At 38.6% G+C, this 15,475-nt stretch overlaps 1 protein-coding gene and 1 long non-coding RNA gene across 23 annotated transcripts in view; one reads left to right on the top strand and one right to left on the bottom strand.

Moving 5' to 3' along the window:
• Window positions 1-2,746, top strand: part of UBR5 (ubiquitin protein ligase E3 component n-recognin 5) — a 135,853-nt gene extending 133,107 nt beyond the window's left edge. For all 6 annotated transcript variants that reach the window (XM_072774091.1, XM_072774090.1, XM_072774088.1 and 3 more), the window contains exon 59: window positions 2,119-2,746. In XM_072774091.1, coding sequence (XP_072630192.1) covers window positions 2,119-2,331 — 213 coding nt within the window. In that variant the 3' untranslated portion in view covers window positions 2,332-2,746. The remainder of the gene's footprint in view (window positions 1-2,118) is intronic.
• LOC140603648 (uncharacterized) overlaps window positions 1-15,475 on the bottom strand; it is a 166,090-nt gene that overhangs the window by 113,964 nt on the left and 36,651 nt on the right. For all 17 annotated transcript variants that reach the window (XR_012006595.1, XR_012006594.1, XR_012006587.1 and 14 more), the window contains exon 2: window positions 3,748-3,862. This is a non-coding gene — a long non-coding RNA (uncharacterized lncRNA). The remainder of the gene's footprint in view (window positions 1-3,747; window positions 3,863-15,475) is intronic.

Genomic DNA, 15,475 nt, shown 5'->3' with positions numbered 1-15,475 from the left:
CATTTCCCCTCTCAAACCAGCCTTAATTCTCAGTAACTAAAACCATACCACTTTTGGAATATATGTAAAAATGATCCACTTTCTAGATATATCCTTCAATTTTATTTGAGAGGGAAAATGGTTAGGTGTGCGGGAAAGCCCAGATACTTGGGAGTTTTCCACTTATCTTCAGTTGAGACAGTAACTTATTTTTCGGATGGGTGGGGTTCTGCATTTAGCACTCCTTAATTTTTACATGGTCCCAGGAACCTTCCATATTTCTGTACTACAGTGAGACAAGTTCTTAGGTAGTCTTAGCTGTCAGTTCTATTCTTGGTTTAGCCACTCTGGTAATTTCCATTTAGGTTGTTCCCTGGGTAGTAGATTCCATATAATTGGTCCTAATAGCATATCTGTCCTTGTTGGTTTCATGGTCAGGGTTCTCTAAGAAAGGGTCCATATAAAACCAGAAATGATTGGCTATCTAAACCTAGTTTTAATTTTCTGTTTTTAAACCAATAAATCCTTAGTCTAGTCAGTCAAGTTAAATTTCACTACAGTTTCCATCTTCTAATGGAAGATCTCCCTTTGTAAATGGCCTCAGAATCTCCTATAAACAGCTTTAATCATTCTATTTGTAGGGTATATCAAGGGGTATATATTTCCCTCTCTTTTGGGAAGAATGCTTCACAGTTGGTTTTATCCTGATGTGTCTGAGAAGACCTGAAGGACATAAGAATATATATAATAGACTATATTCAGAGCAAACTATTCTCCATGAATTATTAGTCCTGCAAATTATAGGGTATTTTGGACTATTGGGTAGTTCCTTCCCCTCTTAGTCACAGTTCACTAGTAAAAATTCTGCAAAGTCATATAGTATTTCTTTTCTTCCAACTTTAAGGATGTCCAGCAATGGTAGTTATCTATCCTGGCTAATCATATCCATCTTTGGAGAAATTTACTTGTAAAATGAGTGGATTGGACCAGCTTTATCTCTAGAGCATCTTTTATAAAGTTCTTTGAAGATTTTGTAGACCCTGACACTTAGAAGGGATCCTTTTTGTGCCCCCCTTCTATATAGAATTAGATGAGATTTCTCATTAAAATGATTTTCAGGAAAGCAAATTACAGTTAACCCTTGAATGATAATGCAGTTGAAAATCTGAGTGTGACTTTTGACTCCCCCGAAACTTTACTAATATAATAGCCTACTATTCATCAGAAGGCTACCAATAACACATACTTTGTATGTTATGTGTATAACTGTATTCTTAAAATAAGCTAAAGAAAATCATAAGGAAAATACATTTACAGTACTATATGTGGTGTATTTATAAAAAAAAAAATTTGCATGTGGGGCACTTGGTAGGCTCGGGTTGGAGTAAGCGACTCGATTTTGGGATTGTGGTTTGGAGCCTCACATTGGGTGCAGAGATTACTTCTAAAAAATCCACATGTAAGTGGACTCATGTAGTTCAAACCCATGTTGTTCAAGGGTCAACTGTAGTTCGTTTAGGTTTTCTAGTCACTTTGGGATATTGGATACATTTGTCTGTTTAGTTGTATACTTTGGAATGCATTAGATTTAAAAAACCTTATCTTTAAGAAATAGGAACTAAGCACTGGAAGAATATATGTGTATGTATGTATGTATAGATCAATGAGGAATGATATAAAGTACAGAAGTTAACATTTATCTTATTTACACTTACACTGTGTCACACAAAGTAGATATTACTATAATAATTGAGTCTTACTACATTTATTTCTGTTTCACAGTGTAGTACTGAAAATACTGGGTTATTTTGCTGGTAGATAAAATGCAAAACAACTTTTTTGATAACCTATATGAATTTTTAAACTTTTTTGGAGACCTTATTTATGCCCTATTTCCACTAAAAGCCACTGGAAAGGCCCATTGAGAAACTGAGGTCCTGAAACATAGTCATTTTTCTACTTCCCCAACACTTTTTTCTTTTCTGACCCTTTTCAGAACAAGAAATAAATCTAAAACCCAGTTCAAAATAATAGCCCTCTGTAGGTTTTAACGAAAGAATGGGACTCTGTGTACATACTGTCAGAATTAATGTTAATCCATTAAAAGCCAAAGATTGTAATTCTTATATTCCTGTTCAGGTTTACTTTTGGACATCAAGCCCATCATTACCAGCCAGTGAAGAAGGATTCCAGCCTATGCCCTCAATCACAATAAGACCACCAGATGACCAACATCTTCCTACTGCAAACACTTGTATTTCTCGACTTTACGTCCCACTCTATTCCTCTAAACAGATTCTCAAACAGAAGTTGCTACTCGCCATTAAGACCAAGAATTTTGGTTTTGTGTAGAGTATAAAAAGTGTGTATTGCTGTGTAATATTACTAGCTAATTTTGTAGATTTTTTTCCATTTGTCTATAAAAGTTTATGGAAGTTAATGCTGTCACACCCCCTGGTGGTACCTTAAAGAGATTAAATGCAAACATTCCTTGCTGAGTTTGTAGCTTACAGGCCTGAGGAGCACTAGCAACATTTGAATATAATGGTTTGCTAGTTGACAACTTCTGGGTCTAACCCCAGCCAAAGATGACAGCAGAACAACATAATTTACACTGTGATTTATCTTTTTGCTGAGGGGAAAAATGTAAAATGTTCTGAAAATTCACTGCTGCCTTTGTGGAAAGTGTTTCAGCAAAGGTTCTTGTATAGAGGGAATAGGGAATTTCAAAATAAAAAATTAAGTATGTTCTGTGTTTTCATTTTAACTTTTTTTATGGTGTTTAATTTGTGGTTGGCTGCAATTGTGTATCATGTATATGGAACTTGTAAAAAGTTCTGGACATTCAGATCTTAAGAGATGAAATCACTTTTACCTATAAAAACCACTTTTATTGCGGTTTATTTTAGCTGCATTGAGCTCTAGGATATTAAATGATATCACTAATATTTTGCATGTAATTTGTTCATTTGAGTAAGGGCACTTTTTTGTACATATGATGGGGCCAATGCACAATACTTTATCACAATCAACTTTTTTTCTTTGTATCCCTGTTTCAATGAGCAGTCAGTCAGGAGGTTACTGCACTTCAGTTCTAATCAGACATTTGTACTGAGGTATTTCAGTTATGTAAACTCAGCCTGGGCACTTTCTGATAACTGTAAAATGTTTTATAAGATCATGATTATTGAAGATACATTTTGGAAAATTTTAAATGTTCGTGAGCAGCTTAACTACTTTTGTATCTAGCCTTTTTTAAGTATCTTGTTACATTTACTTTTTTAAATAAAGAAATTACAGAAGAAATGTCAAGTAATATTGAAGAAACAATAGTTTTTATTTATGTAGTTGTACATTTTTAAACTAAGGGTAATACACCAACATGGTTATGTGCATAAAAATTTTTGATTTAAAGAAAAAGTTTATATACACATGGACTATAAGAAAGAGAAGAAAATCAGTCCACATTTTACAGTTAGCAGAGAATCCGTATGGCACTGGCCAGGCCACCTTTTCTTTTTACAAATGAGGGAAGTGAAGTGTGACCCTTGCTTGGCATAGGATGTTAACTCACTTTTACTTAGTAACTAAGTGACAGGTTCTTTTTTGATGACCCATTATGTAGCCTAGGACCAAGATCTCTAAATTCTTGTGGTTTTAGTAGCTTTATTCAATGGCCTAAGGAACACTTTTCTAAGTCTTCAAAAAGTGACTTAAACTAGTTACTTTACATATTGAAAATGAGAGAAATTCTCTGAAATCTCTTACCTTTCAAATCCTTTAAGAGGACTCCTGGCCTTTGGGATGTTTTTAATATTCAAAGGCGCTAGGCTTTTATTATATAACTTCCTCCAGAAGACTGAACCATGTGATATTCTCAGCCCTGCTGACACAATAAATATTAAAAACTAAAATGATAGTAGTGAAATTCATTGTATTACTTAAAAGTTACACAACATGCTGTATTAGATTTGTGTAAATTAACCAAAGGTTATTTTACAAAGTGAGACATTGGTTTTTATGTCTAAATGCTATTTCTGAATAAATGAAATAGTAATTAGATTAGGAGCTAATTATAATTATCATCAGTGTGTCTGAAAGAGATAAAAATTTATATATCACCTTAACTTCTGTATGCACATGATGGGATTGATAAAATATTAAATGAAAACAAACTAGATATGATTAGGACATTTGAAACCCTAATTGTGAACTTATTTTTAATAGTTATTGAAAGAATGAAAATATTTAAAATAATGCACAATGTCTTAAGTCTTCCTAAATCAAGATTTTGGTTAAAATGCTTTTAGAACTATTAAAAGCAGAGTGAGTTTTTTTTTTTTTTTTTTTTAAGTAAAGCATAAAATGGTTCTAAATGGAAAATAAAGTCATGTAAAATAAAGTTCTCTTTTGGTCTTGTTTAGTGATTAAATCTAACAACTGAAAACAAATTTAGGAAGAGAAGACCAAGAATGAACTTTACTGAGAGGTTTTCATTACTGAGAGGTTTTCAATGTTTTGCTACTTTTACCCTTTTCCCTCCTAAATCATCTGAATTTCTTGACTATCCTATATAATAACAGCTTACTGAGACAGACTTGAGGTTTTTAATAGTATGATACCACTATTTAGTACTTGCCCCTGAACATTTTTCTTCTAAAGATGATTATTCCTGTCTGTTTAAAGGTAGCCAGCAATTTCGAGGTCTGAACTCAAAACAGCTTTCTTTGAGGTCGTAGTTCTCCTGCTACTCTATGCATTAGATTCCCTGGTAGAGTTTGTTACTGCAGATTTCCTAATCTTTGTCCATCCTTTTGATCATATTCTGATTCAGTGGAGTACAGAAATCTTTATCTTAAAACCGCATCCCAGGTGATTTCTGAAACAATGCCCAAAGAACATTCTTTTTTCACAAATGTAAACCCACCCTATTGTCCTTGGAGTCAAATTTTTCCTACTTAAAGCCTATGGAAAAATATTTTTGCCAGTCATCTAGCCCTGGATTAGGTTCTTCTAATGAAAGTGTCTTCAATAGGCTGATTGAAAATATTTTCAGTGTTTAAATTAACCTAAGTGGGTAAAAGCATGGACAGAGATTAATTCTTCTCTAAACACCATTTGATTAATGTAGAGATGTATTTAAAATAGGACTTGTTTATTCATTTCAAAATACTTCATAAGCAAATTACCTTGTTACCTCTCTTCAAATTAAAAAAAAAAAAACTGCATTGCTAAGACTATGCAAAATGAAGTTTCTCTTAATTATTTTTACTCAGTACTTAACTATGTGCCAGGCACTTTGTCAAGTGCTTTACATATAGGATCTCCTTTTATCCTATGAGAAAGGGGCTATTGCCGTCCTCACAGGAAACTAGACACAGGTTAAACAAACTTGCTCAAGTTTACACAGTTACGAAGTGCTGAAGTGAGGTATGACTCTTGGCATTCTGGAGCTTGCATTCCTAAACATTGCACTGTACTATTTTGTGGAAGGTATGCTTATAAGCAAGTACGTTGGTCATTAACGGTTCTGATAACCCAATTTGTGTATGTGTTTGTGTAGGGAATTTCCTCCATACCATTAAGCAATGCACCAATACTAGCACACTTTAACTCATTCTGACACTATCTACCTGGAAATAGTATCAGATTCTATAGGGTCAAGCGCTCAGTGCCACAAGACTGCCCTTCACCTCAGATGTCAATTGCAAGCCTAGGTTTTTAACTGTACTTCTGACTGACCAGCTGTAAATCAGAGATTCCTGTGAACCCCTCCTTGGGTTTGAATGATTTGCTAGAGTGGATCACCAAATTCAGAGAAACATTTTGCTTACTAGATCATTGGTTTATTGCAAAAGGATATAACTCAGGAGCAACCAGATGGGAGATAAGCATAGGATAAAACATTAAAGGGTGTGGAGCTTCCATGCCCTCTCCAAGCATGCGACTTTTCCTGCATTTCCACAGGAAATCTTGAAGCTCTCTGAACCCTAGTCCTCTGTTTTCATAGAGGCTCTTATATAGATTAAATCTTGGCTACTGATGACTGATTGAACTTACCAGCACCTTTCCCCTTCTCCTGAAGTGTGTGTGTCCATGCACGGTGCACATGGGACAAACCCTGTAATTACATGGGATTCCCCTGGCAACCAGCTTCCATGTTTAGGTGTAGTCCAGAAGTTAACCTCAGTCTAACAAATGACAATTTTACCACTCATCACTTAAATTCCAAGGGTTTTAAGAAGAGCTCTTTGCCAGAAAAGACAACAAAGACCAAATATGTATTTCTTACTATAAATCACAATACCACAGTGCATGCCTGGGTCTTCAAACATGGATATTTTTATAGCAAAACAAAAGGTCAGAAGGTAGCATATTACTAGAATCCCATTCAGTCATTAATAATCCAGTTCATCATCGTCTCATATGAAAATGTCTCCCAGGGTGAAACCACTCAGGTTTGCAAGCTTCTATTGTATCTTGTCAGATTCCAAAAGCAGGAGTGGTGTCAAAAATAATATGCCTTCACCCTTTCAGGCAGCTGGTGTTATCAAGCTAAGAGACAATACGGTCTCTTGCTCTGAGCCTCTTTCTAGGTGTCAATGTAATACTTACTGGGTTTCCCTCATTATATAACTCATTGATTCACTCTTTTACCCATAGCTACTATTTTTCCTTTTCTCCATTTATACCCAAACTTTTCCACCCTTGGAGGGGACATTAGGTTTGGCCATTGTGCTGGTCTAGATTGCAGACACCAGTACCAGCATAGCAAGTCCCTCCTCCTCAAGTCCACTTTTGTTCAGATAAAGTAAGATTACACAGGTACAAAACTAATGGACTATTTTTACTACCAGGCAATATAGCTGAATTAAGTTAGCCTGAATTTGGCAGATAGGGTGAAGGTAAATCCTGCCTCATCAGGCCCTTAGGAACTGTGACAGAAAGGTTAAAAACACAGTTAATAGATTCTTGCTTAAGAATCTCCCTGCTTCCAGCCCTTGTAGTTAAAATAGCGCTGATCTATTCCTATCAAGTAGGAAGAAAAAAATAGAGGTTATGTGGGGAAGAAAGAATATTCACACCTTCTCCAGCCTCTCTTCCCCAGATCCAACAGAAAAAATAAATAGTAGGGACACTTATTTACTCTCACTCATGTTAACACTGAGTGTCAGCACACATCCATAAAGGCATAAAAGCCAGCCCTTTATTTCTCCATTTTAGACAACCAGTGTTTTAAATGCTCATTCCAATTCTCTATCAAACTACTACTCTGAGGGAGAATATCTCTGCCCATTGTTGGACATTACAGGCTGTAAAGTATGTTTGTTCCTTGGTCTGAAGAAATGACTAGTCATCCAAATTGGTGTAGTATTTGTTCTGGTTTTTTCATAATACTCTGAGCATTTGCATACACTACTAGGTATGCAAACCCCAATTCATAATCAGGGTCTATTCCTGTCAGGACCCAACTGTAACTCCCCCAGGCTACCAGCATCGGTTTGACTTGCCAGGTATGTTCAGGGCCTTCCAACCAGAGAACCTGTCATATGGTCATCCACAGTCTGTCTCCTTTGCAGACAGAATAGCTCTTATTGGCATTTTGTGCCTCAGAAAGTACAAGAGGGATAGGTTTACATTCATCCCATCTCTTCACTGCTGCAGTGCCCCCATATCCGTTTATTTCATGGACCCAGGTGACCATCTCAAGTGACCACACATGAATATCTACTGCTCATTGATTCCAGTCACTTTCCAAAGCTGGAAGGGAATTCTTTTGATGGACATTTACATGTCCTACTTTAATTCATTCTTCAAATTTCCACAGGGCTATGCTCAATATGGGCATCTCTTTAAATGGGCCAGGTTTCTCCACTGGCCACTGCCCAGAAGGTAGTAAAAACCTAAACATAAGGACTTTTTACCACTGTTCAATTCTTCTGTCACTGCACAACCAGACTGATCTAATTTTACCTTCTTTAATTAGAGTGGTGGCTTCCAAACAATGTTGTCCATTCACCTTGAAATTGCCATCCATAGACCAAGCAGCTCTGTTGGTCCATCAAAAGCTGTTTTAGGGCACTATTCAAGTGACAACAAAATTCAGCCACTTCTCATATAGTTCTGTCAGTCCTATGGGATAAGAGCCTCCTTCCTTGTAAGTATCTCCTCCTTGCATTCCCCAGGCAGCCTAATCCCACATAAACCATTCCATTTTACTATGGAATCCTCTGGGCACTGTCATCTCTATTAGAGAATTTCCTGGACATCTAAGATGTGGGTATTTCAGGTTTCAAGATCATGTTATGTCCTTCAGTTATAGGAATTACTTCAATAAATAATGTCAGAGAGCAAGGTAGTAAATGCCCCTCTAATGGAAATTCTCTCGTCCAAAATCCCAGTGGTCATCCCTAGCTCTTGCCATAAGCCCCAGTCTATGCTCCACATATGGCTATTGCAGAGAATTTTAGCACTCCAGCTTCCATTCCACACTGTGTGGACTCAGGCAATCATTAATTCCCACTTAGCACGTTCAATTTACACTGCTTGTAGGGTGGATTTACAGGTCTTCTGTTTTATAGAACTAGGTAGGGAAAATATTCTCCGTAAGATATAATGTCCATCTATATACAATCAAGTAAAAGAGATGCAATCACTTCTCAAAAAGCCTGTTCAAACACATCAATTCTTCTACAAACTTACTGTTATTCCATCAACTCTTATATTCCTAACTATAGTCTCCATTAGGATTTTGTTGACAGGTTTTGGTTTTACAATACTAGATGGAAGAAGTGTTCCTCAGTTGGACATAATATCCATTCCCATAAAACATCCAGGTAAGGGAGACACAACTTCTTTACAAATAGTCCTCAACTTACGACAGTTTAAGATTTTTCAACTTTGTGATGGTGCAAAAACGATATGCTTTAAGTAGAAATTGTACTTTCAATTTTGAATTTGGATCTTTTCCTGGATCAGTGGTATGTGGTAATGATAATCCCTTGTAATGCTGGGCAGTGGCAGTAAGCTGAAGCTTCTAATCAGCCATGTGACAGCCATGTGATAACAAGGGTAAATAACCAATATGGGCAGCCCTGGTGGCTCAGCGGTTTAGCGCCGCCTTGGGCCCAGGGTGTGATCCTGGAGACGTGGGATCGAGTCCCACATTGGGTTCCCTGCATGGAGCCTGCTTCTTCCTCTGCCTGTGTCTCTGCCTCTCTCTGTCATGAATAAATAAATAAAATCTTAAAAAAAAAACAAAAAACAAAAAACCACACGCAAGCAGCCATTCTGTACCTATACAACCACTTTTTTTTAGTACAGTACTCATTAAATTGCATGAGATAATCAACACTATTATAAAATAATATATGATTTTGCCCAATGTAGGCTAATGTAAATGTTCTAAGCACATTTAGGGTAGGCTAGGCTGAGCTATGATACTTGGTAGATTAGATCTATTAAATGCATTTTCAATTTAGGATGGCTTTATCAGGACATAAACCCCATTGTAAGTTTTAAGTGAAGAAAGATCTGTATATAATACCTGCCTAAACATTCCAACTTTCATAATCATATCAACCAGGAGTCAGGGTTTCACCAATGGGTTTTAGTATCACAGTTCAAGGAACTCCTATACCAAGGAACCCCAGAAACTCTTCATCTCTGGACTACTTTACTCAATCTTGTACAAAAGACTTTGGATCTCCACTTAAGTGTGAAGCTGGGGAACCTTGGCCCTTCTGTCAATCCTTAACTTAAGTAACATCCCTAACCCCTGCCTCAAGTGATTCCTGATCAGGTTTCTCATAGCAATCTCTACCTTCCAGTTTCTTAAATTTCTCCAAACAGGGATAAATAAACTAGACTTCTCCGAGGCCCTTCAATTTAGGGGCACCAATAGGAGCTCCCTTTGGCCCACCCAACCTCAGGTAGTGCTGTATTAAAATCTTTGTTTTAACCCTGTCAATGTTTGTTTTATTCATCCCATTTCTTAAACATTTGAAGATTTCCACCCCACTGGCACAAATCCCCCCCCCCCCCATCGCCCCTACCCGGCCGACTCATTTTTGTTTTGCCCCTATTGATATTTGCTTTATTTATTTCTTAACAATCATTTAAAAATGTTCACCTAGTTGAGAAGAGTCTTTTGATGTTCTCTTGGGCCTTTTGCCATTCTCTTGTTTTTGTTTTTTTTAAGATTTATTCATTTATTCATTCGTTCATTCATGAGAGACCCAGAGAAAGAGAAAGGCAGAGACACAGGCAGAGGGAGTAGCAGGCTCCATGCAGGGAGCCTGATGCGGGACTGGAACCCGGTCTCCAGGATCAGGCCCCAGGCTGTAGGCGGCGCCAAACCGCTGAGCCACCTGGCTGCCCCTGCAACTCTCTTGTTAATTCACAAGACAGGAAACAACAAATGTTGGAGAGGGTGTGGAAAAAGGGAACCCTCTTGCACTGTTGGTGGGAATGCAAGCTGGTACAGCCACTCTGGAAAACAGTGTGGAGGTTCCTCAAAAAGTTAAAAAAAGAGCCACCCTATGACCCAGCAATTGCACTATTGGGTATTTACCTTAAAGATAAAGATGGAGTGAAACACCAGGACACCTGCACCCCAATGTTCATAGCAGCAATGTCCACAATAGCCTAACTGTGGAAGGAGCACAGATGAATGGATAAAGAAGATGTGGTATATACACACAATGGAATATTACTCAGCCTTCAGAAAGGACACATACCTACCATTGCTTCGATGTGGATGAAACTGGGTATTATGCTGAGTGAAATAAGTCAATTGGAGAAGGACAATCATCATATGGTTTCACTTATATGCAGGATATAAGAAATAGTGAAAAGGACTATAAGGGAAAGGAGGGAAACTGAGTGGGAAAAATTAGAGAGGAAGACAAACCGTGAGAGACTCCTGGGAAACAAAGGGTTGCAGAAGGGGAAGAGGTTGGGGGATGGGGTGACTAGTTGATGGGCCCTATGGAGGGCACATGATGGGATGAGCACTGGGTGTTATACTATATGTTGGCAACTTGATTTTAAATTTTAAAAAAGAAAACATTAAAAAAAAAAAAAGGAATAATCCCTGTATGTGTGGTGCACAAATAGCCATCAGTGATTGTTCAATAATGAGCTGAGTCTGTATCAACCCAAACATGCTCTTCCATTCTGCAGCATTCAAAAACAAAGACACAGCCCCCAAATTAGTTACTCTCACAATCTATTTCAGTAAAGATTCATTAGGAAGTCAGTGATACCAATTCACAAAGTGAAACAACTCCTTCACACTATACTCTCTGATTTTAAGATTCTTGGTTTTGCCTTCCTGAAACTGACACATTAACGAATGCTTGACCATTCTACCTTAAGGAAACTTTGGCTAACCTGATTGACATATGAACCTGTTTTGCAGAAGCTGACTGATGAAACTAACACTGGAGCAAATGAAGAATTCTTGCAGCTGCACAGAAGGGACCAAGGGTGAATGAAAAGAACCTCTGATGACACATCCCAAGATCCCCACCATGTTTGCCATGCTTATGTTGCCATTTTTTTGAACATATGTCCCACAAAGAGACATGATTCCTGAATGCATATGCTCACAAAGGAGAACCCCTTCCTTTTTCCCTATATCCAATCAGCATATTCCATATCCTGACCCCTTATCCTTAAATACTCCAAAAACTCCAACCATTTGTGATGGGTGGACTTGTGGTTTGCTCTCCTGTCACCTCATTTGCCTGCCTCCCGAATAAACTCTTTCCTTGCTGCATACTCATGTCTCAGTGAGTGGCTTTGCTGCACATCAAGCAAGCAGGGATTGGTTACACTCCCCCTACACTGACTACCTTCTTGGTGATCACAGGTCTTTTTTTTTTTTTTTTTTTTTTTTTTTTTTGATCACAGGTCTTAGAGGTGCTTTCTGTTGACCCTGAATAATCTCTCCTCTCAGTGACTTTGAGGTGAATGGCAAAGCACAGACAGAGCCAAATCTGAGGTTGGTGGACCATCAATGCTCTACTCAGCACTTTGTTAATTTCATTTTAGCTATTATAGATAATAACCAAAAGATTGTAATAGGTTAAAAACAAAAGAGGTTGTTGTGCCCAAGATTGCGAATCCGAGAAACCACCAAGGAGCCAACACCGATGCAAACACATGAGGGTTTATTTACAAGCTCGAGCTTAGGTCCAAGTATACCCGACACACAGCGGAGCAGGGACTTGGACCCTGAGGCTAAGCATAGCAGTTTTATAGGGGCCCGTGGCCAATGAGATTGTAACACACACAGAAAGTTGCACAGTCATGTAGGTCCATACGCAGGTGGCCAATTGAATTACATTTTACCCTATAGTATCCATTTGAGCTGGCCTATTACTTTGGTCAGAATTGGCGTGTAGTTTTGGAGGGTACAAGGCGGGGTTACATTGTTATGAGCCCATTTCCCGTAAGGGTGTGCCCAGCGGCTTGACTAGGGTGGGGGAGCGCCTTAAGCAATAAGCAGGCCATGTGGGGGTCATACAGGAGATGGCAGGTGTAGCACAAAATGGAGTTAGTCCTGCTCTGCTTGTCCAGAGGTAGGGGATTTTTGTTAAATTTCCTGGGTCCCACAAGGTCCCAAAACAAGTCACTTGTGCTAAGCTCAGTCACCAAATCTAAGGCTTAATACCTAATCTAATTGTAGTTGCAACCTTCTCCAGGAATGTAATACTCAGTATAGAATTTTTTGGCTAGTACTAATGAGGTAACCTGCCACATAAACCCTCTAAAGAAAAGGAGGTAATCTGCTCTTTCCTTATCCCTTCCCCTTTCACCTATAAAAGCTTTCTATCTAGTATAGCTCCTTGGAGCTCCTTTTTATTTGCTAGATGGTTTGCTGCCCAATTAATAAATCATGGAATAAAGTCAATTAGATCTTCAAATTTACTCAGTTGGATTTTTGTTATTTTACAGATATGGTGGCAGTAATAGTTTGAGGCAAACTCTGACATCATTCAGGAAAACAAGAAACAGGTGTGGTACCTGTGAACCCTTTTAAGAGTTCTCTTTCTAGGTGTTTCTGAAGGTCATGGGTAAATAAATCCTTCTAGGTTCTGAGCTTCTCTCTGCATTGAGCTCCTGATCTAATTGGCTTTCCAGTAGTAGGCAAGTCAACTTAAGATTGCAGAGGGTTCTGCCTGGAGGCAAGCCACTAGCCTTTCAGACCACAATTCCTAGGTTTTTGAGTGGAAAACCTCCAGCCCTAATTCTGTCCTGAGATCCACGTGGGAATGAACTGTTAATGAGAGCATGCAGTTCCCCATCATCAACGTAGAGCCGCTAGAATTCAGAGTCCCCAACTGTTGGGACGCCTGGATGGCTCAGTGGTTGAACGTCTGCCTTCAGCTCAGAGCATGATCCCGGGGTCCTGGGATCAAGTCCCGCATGGGGCTCCCTGAGGGGAGCCTGCTTCTCCCTCTGCCTGTGTCTCTGCCTGTGTGTCTCTCATGAATAAATAAATAAATATTTTTTTAAAAAGTCCTCAACTGTTGAGGTCCGCTGGTTCAATCCTTTCCCAAATCCCCAGACTGGTGGTTACTGGCTAGAGTTGGACTGGGTCCAAATTAAAAACAATACTGAATTCAGAATTGGGTTGGGTCTGATTTAAGCTGGATCCAGTGGGAGGCCTCAGAAGAATAAAATTTTGTTTTATGTAAAGGCCATTCCTAATAGGAATCTCCAGAAGTAAACAACACAAAACTCACAAAACTGGTGGGTACAGGTCAAGCATTTAAAAACTGTTAGAGTGCTTGCCACCTAACCCAAAGACTCCCACATTCAGATCAGTTGGTCATGGAATGGGTTAGATTGACACTAGGTCACCTGCCAACTTCAAGAACATTTCTGTGAAATGAAGTACATTGTAAAATCACACAATTTACAACCCAGCAAAACATGCCTTTCAGATATTAGTTTACCTCCAACTGACACAACTTAGCTAAACAAATAAATAAATAATAAAAATGGAATTCTTACAATCCAAAGAGTCAAATGTGCCACTTTCTGACACAACTGCCTATTTTATGTATAAAAATTGGTCCTGAAGTTGTAAAAAGCTACAAAAACGGCAAAATCTTACAAAGCTTGTTTCATGTTCTAAGAACTTGGCTTGGTAACCATCAGGTTGAGGTCCCAAAATAGTGCTCTACAGAAATATGGGTTATACCCCATTTGTACCTAGATATGGCTGTACAGAAAATGTGGGTTAAACTCTACTTATAGGTAGGGTCCTACTAAACTGCTGCCAGCCCTGAAGGGAATTACAACCTAGAATTACAATGGCCATTATGGGGAACATTCCAAGTAGATAAGATCATTTAGAAGCCACTTGAAAGTAAGGATTCCCAAATCAAACGGAATGGAAAACCTATTTTAATTGGCATAGAGAAAACTCCAAAAAGTTTCAAAATTCCAAAATAGCTTCATTGAAAGAACTGTTATAAAGCCTAATGAAAAATTAAAGATTAGTTATTAATTTTTTAAAAAATTAAAAAGCCTAAAACAAAAGACTGTAAGACTAATATAACTTCTACTGCTCCTTCTCTTCCTCCTTTCCTTGAGTACTCATTCTAGTAGTCCCCTGTCTCAACTATCCTTCCACTCTGTAAAGACTACATGAGCATAAACAAAAAACTGAGATGGGGAAGAAAAGCTCTTTTTTCCTTCATTCTTCTTCCTGCTAAGACCAGCACCCCTGCCTTACACATGCTTTCCTGTATGTCCTCCTTGTAAAGGTCAAGAAATTAATGATTTCTTTGGAGTTTTTCAGCACAATAGATGGAGAAGTCTAAGGAGTCACCAGGTGAGGTCATAATGTACTTCCAAGACCACTGACTTTAGACACCTTGAAACCAAGATCTTGGCTCCAGGACAAAAGTAAATTACGGAGGACACCTGGGATGCCTGGGTGGCTCAGCCTGGGTGGCTCAGTGTTTGCCTTTGGCTCAGGGTGTGGTCCTGGGGTCCCAGGATCAAGTCCCATGTCAGGCTCCCTGCACTGAGCCTGCTTCTCCCTCTGCTTATATCTCTGCCTCTCTCTCTGTGTGTCTCTCATGAATAAATAAATAAAATCTTTAAAAAAAAAAATTATGGAGAACACCTGAGCATTTGTTCTTGTTTAATCTATTCCTGGATGTCTGAGAGGACATACACTACTAGACCACTATCCTCAATAAACACCCCAGGCCCCAAGCAAAGATAAGACCCTTTCTTCTTTTCCTTTCTGAGTCTCCCAGACACTCCATCTATATATGCTTTCTATATCTTCAGTAAACTAGTTTCACCTCTTGCTGGCTCACACTTGATTTCCATCCTGCCCAAAGCCAAGGACCCTGCTGGCTTGTCCTACAGGACCCCCTCTGGGTCCCCAACTTGGCCTATTTGCATCAAAACCACCTAGCTAATGGCCCATATCTACTTTGGAAGGAGGAGCCCCATATGGGCCTCT

This window comes from Canis lupus, chromosome 14 (assembly GCF_048164855.1).
Source record: "Canis lupus baileyi chromosome 14, mCanLup2.hap1, whole genome shotgun sequence".
Taxonomy (NCBI): domain Eukaryota; kingdom Metazoa; phylum Chordata; class Mammalia; order Carnivora; family Canidae; genus Canis; species Canis lupus.
The sequence above is the reverse complement of the archived record's forward strand: the minus strand, read 5'-3'. Positions and strand labels throughout refer to the sequence as shown.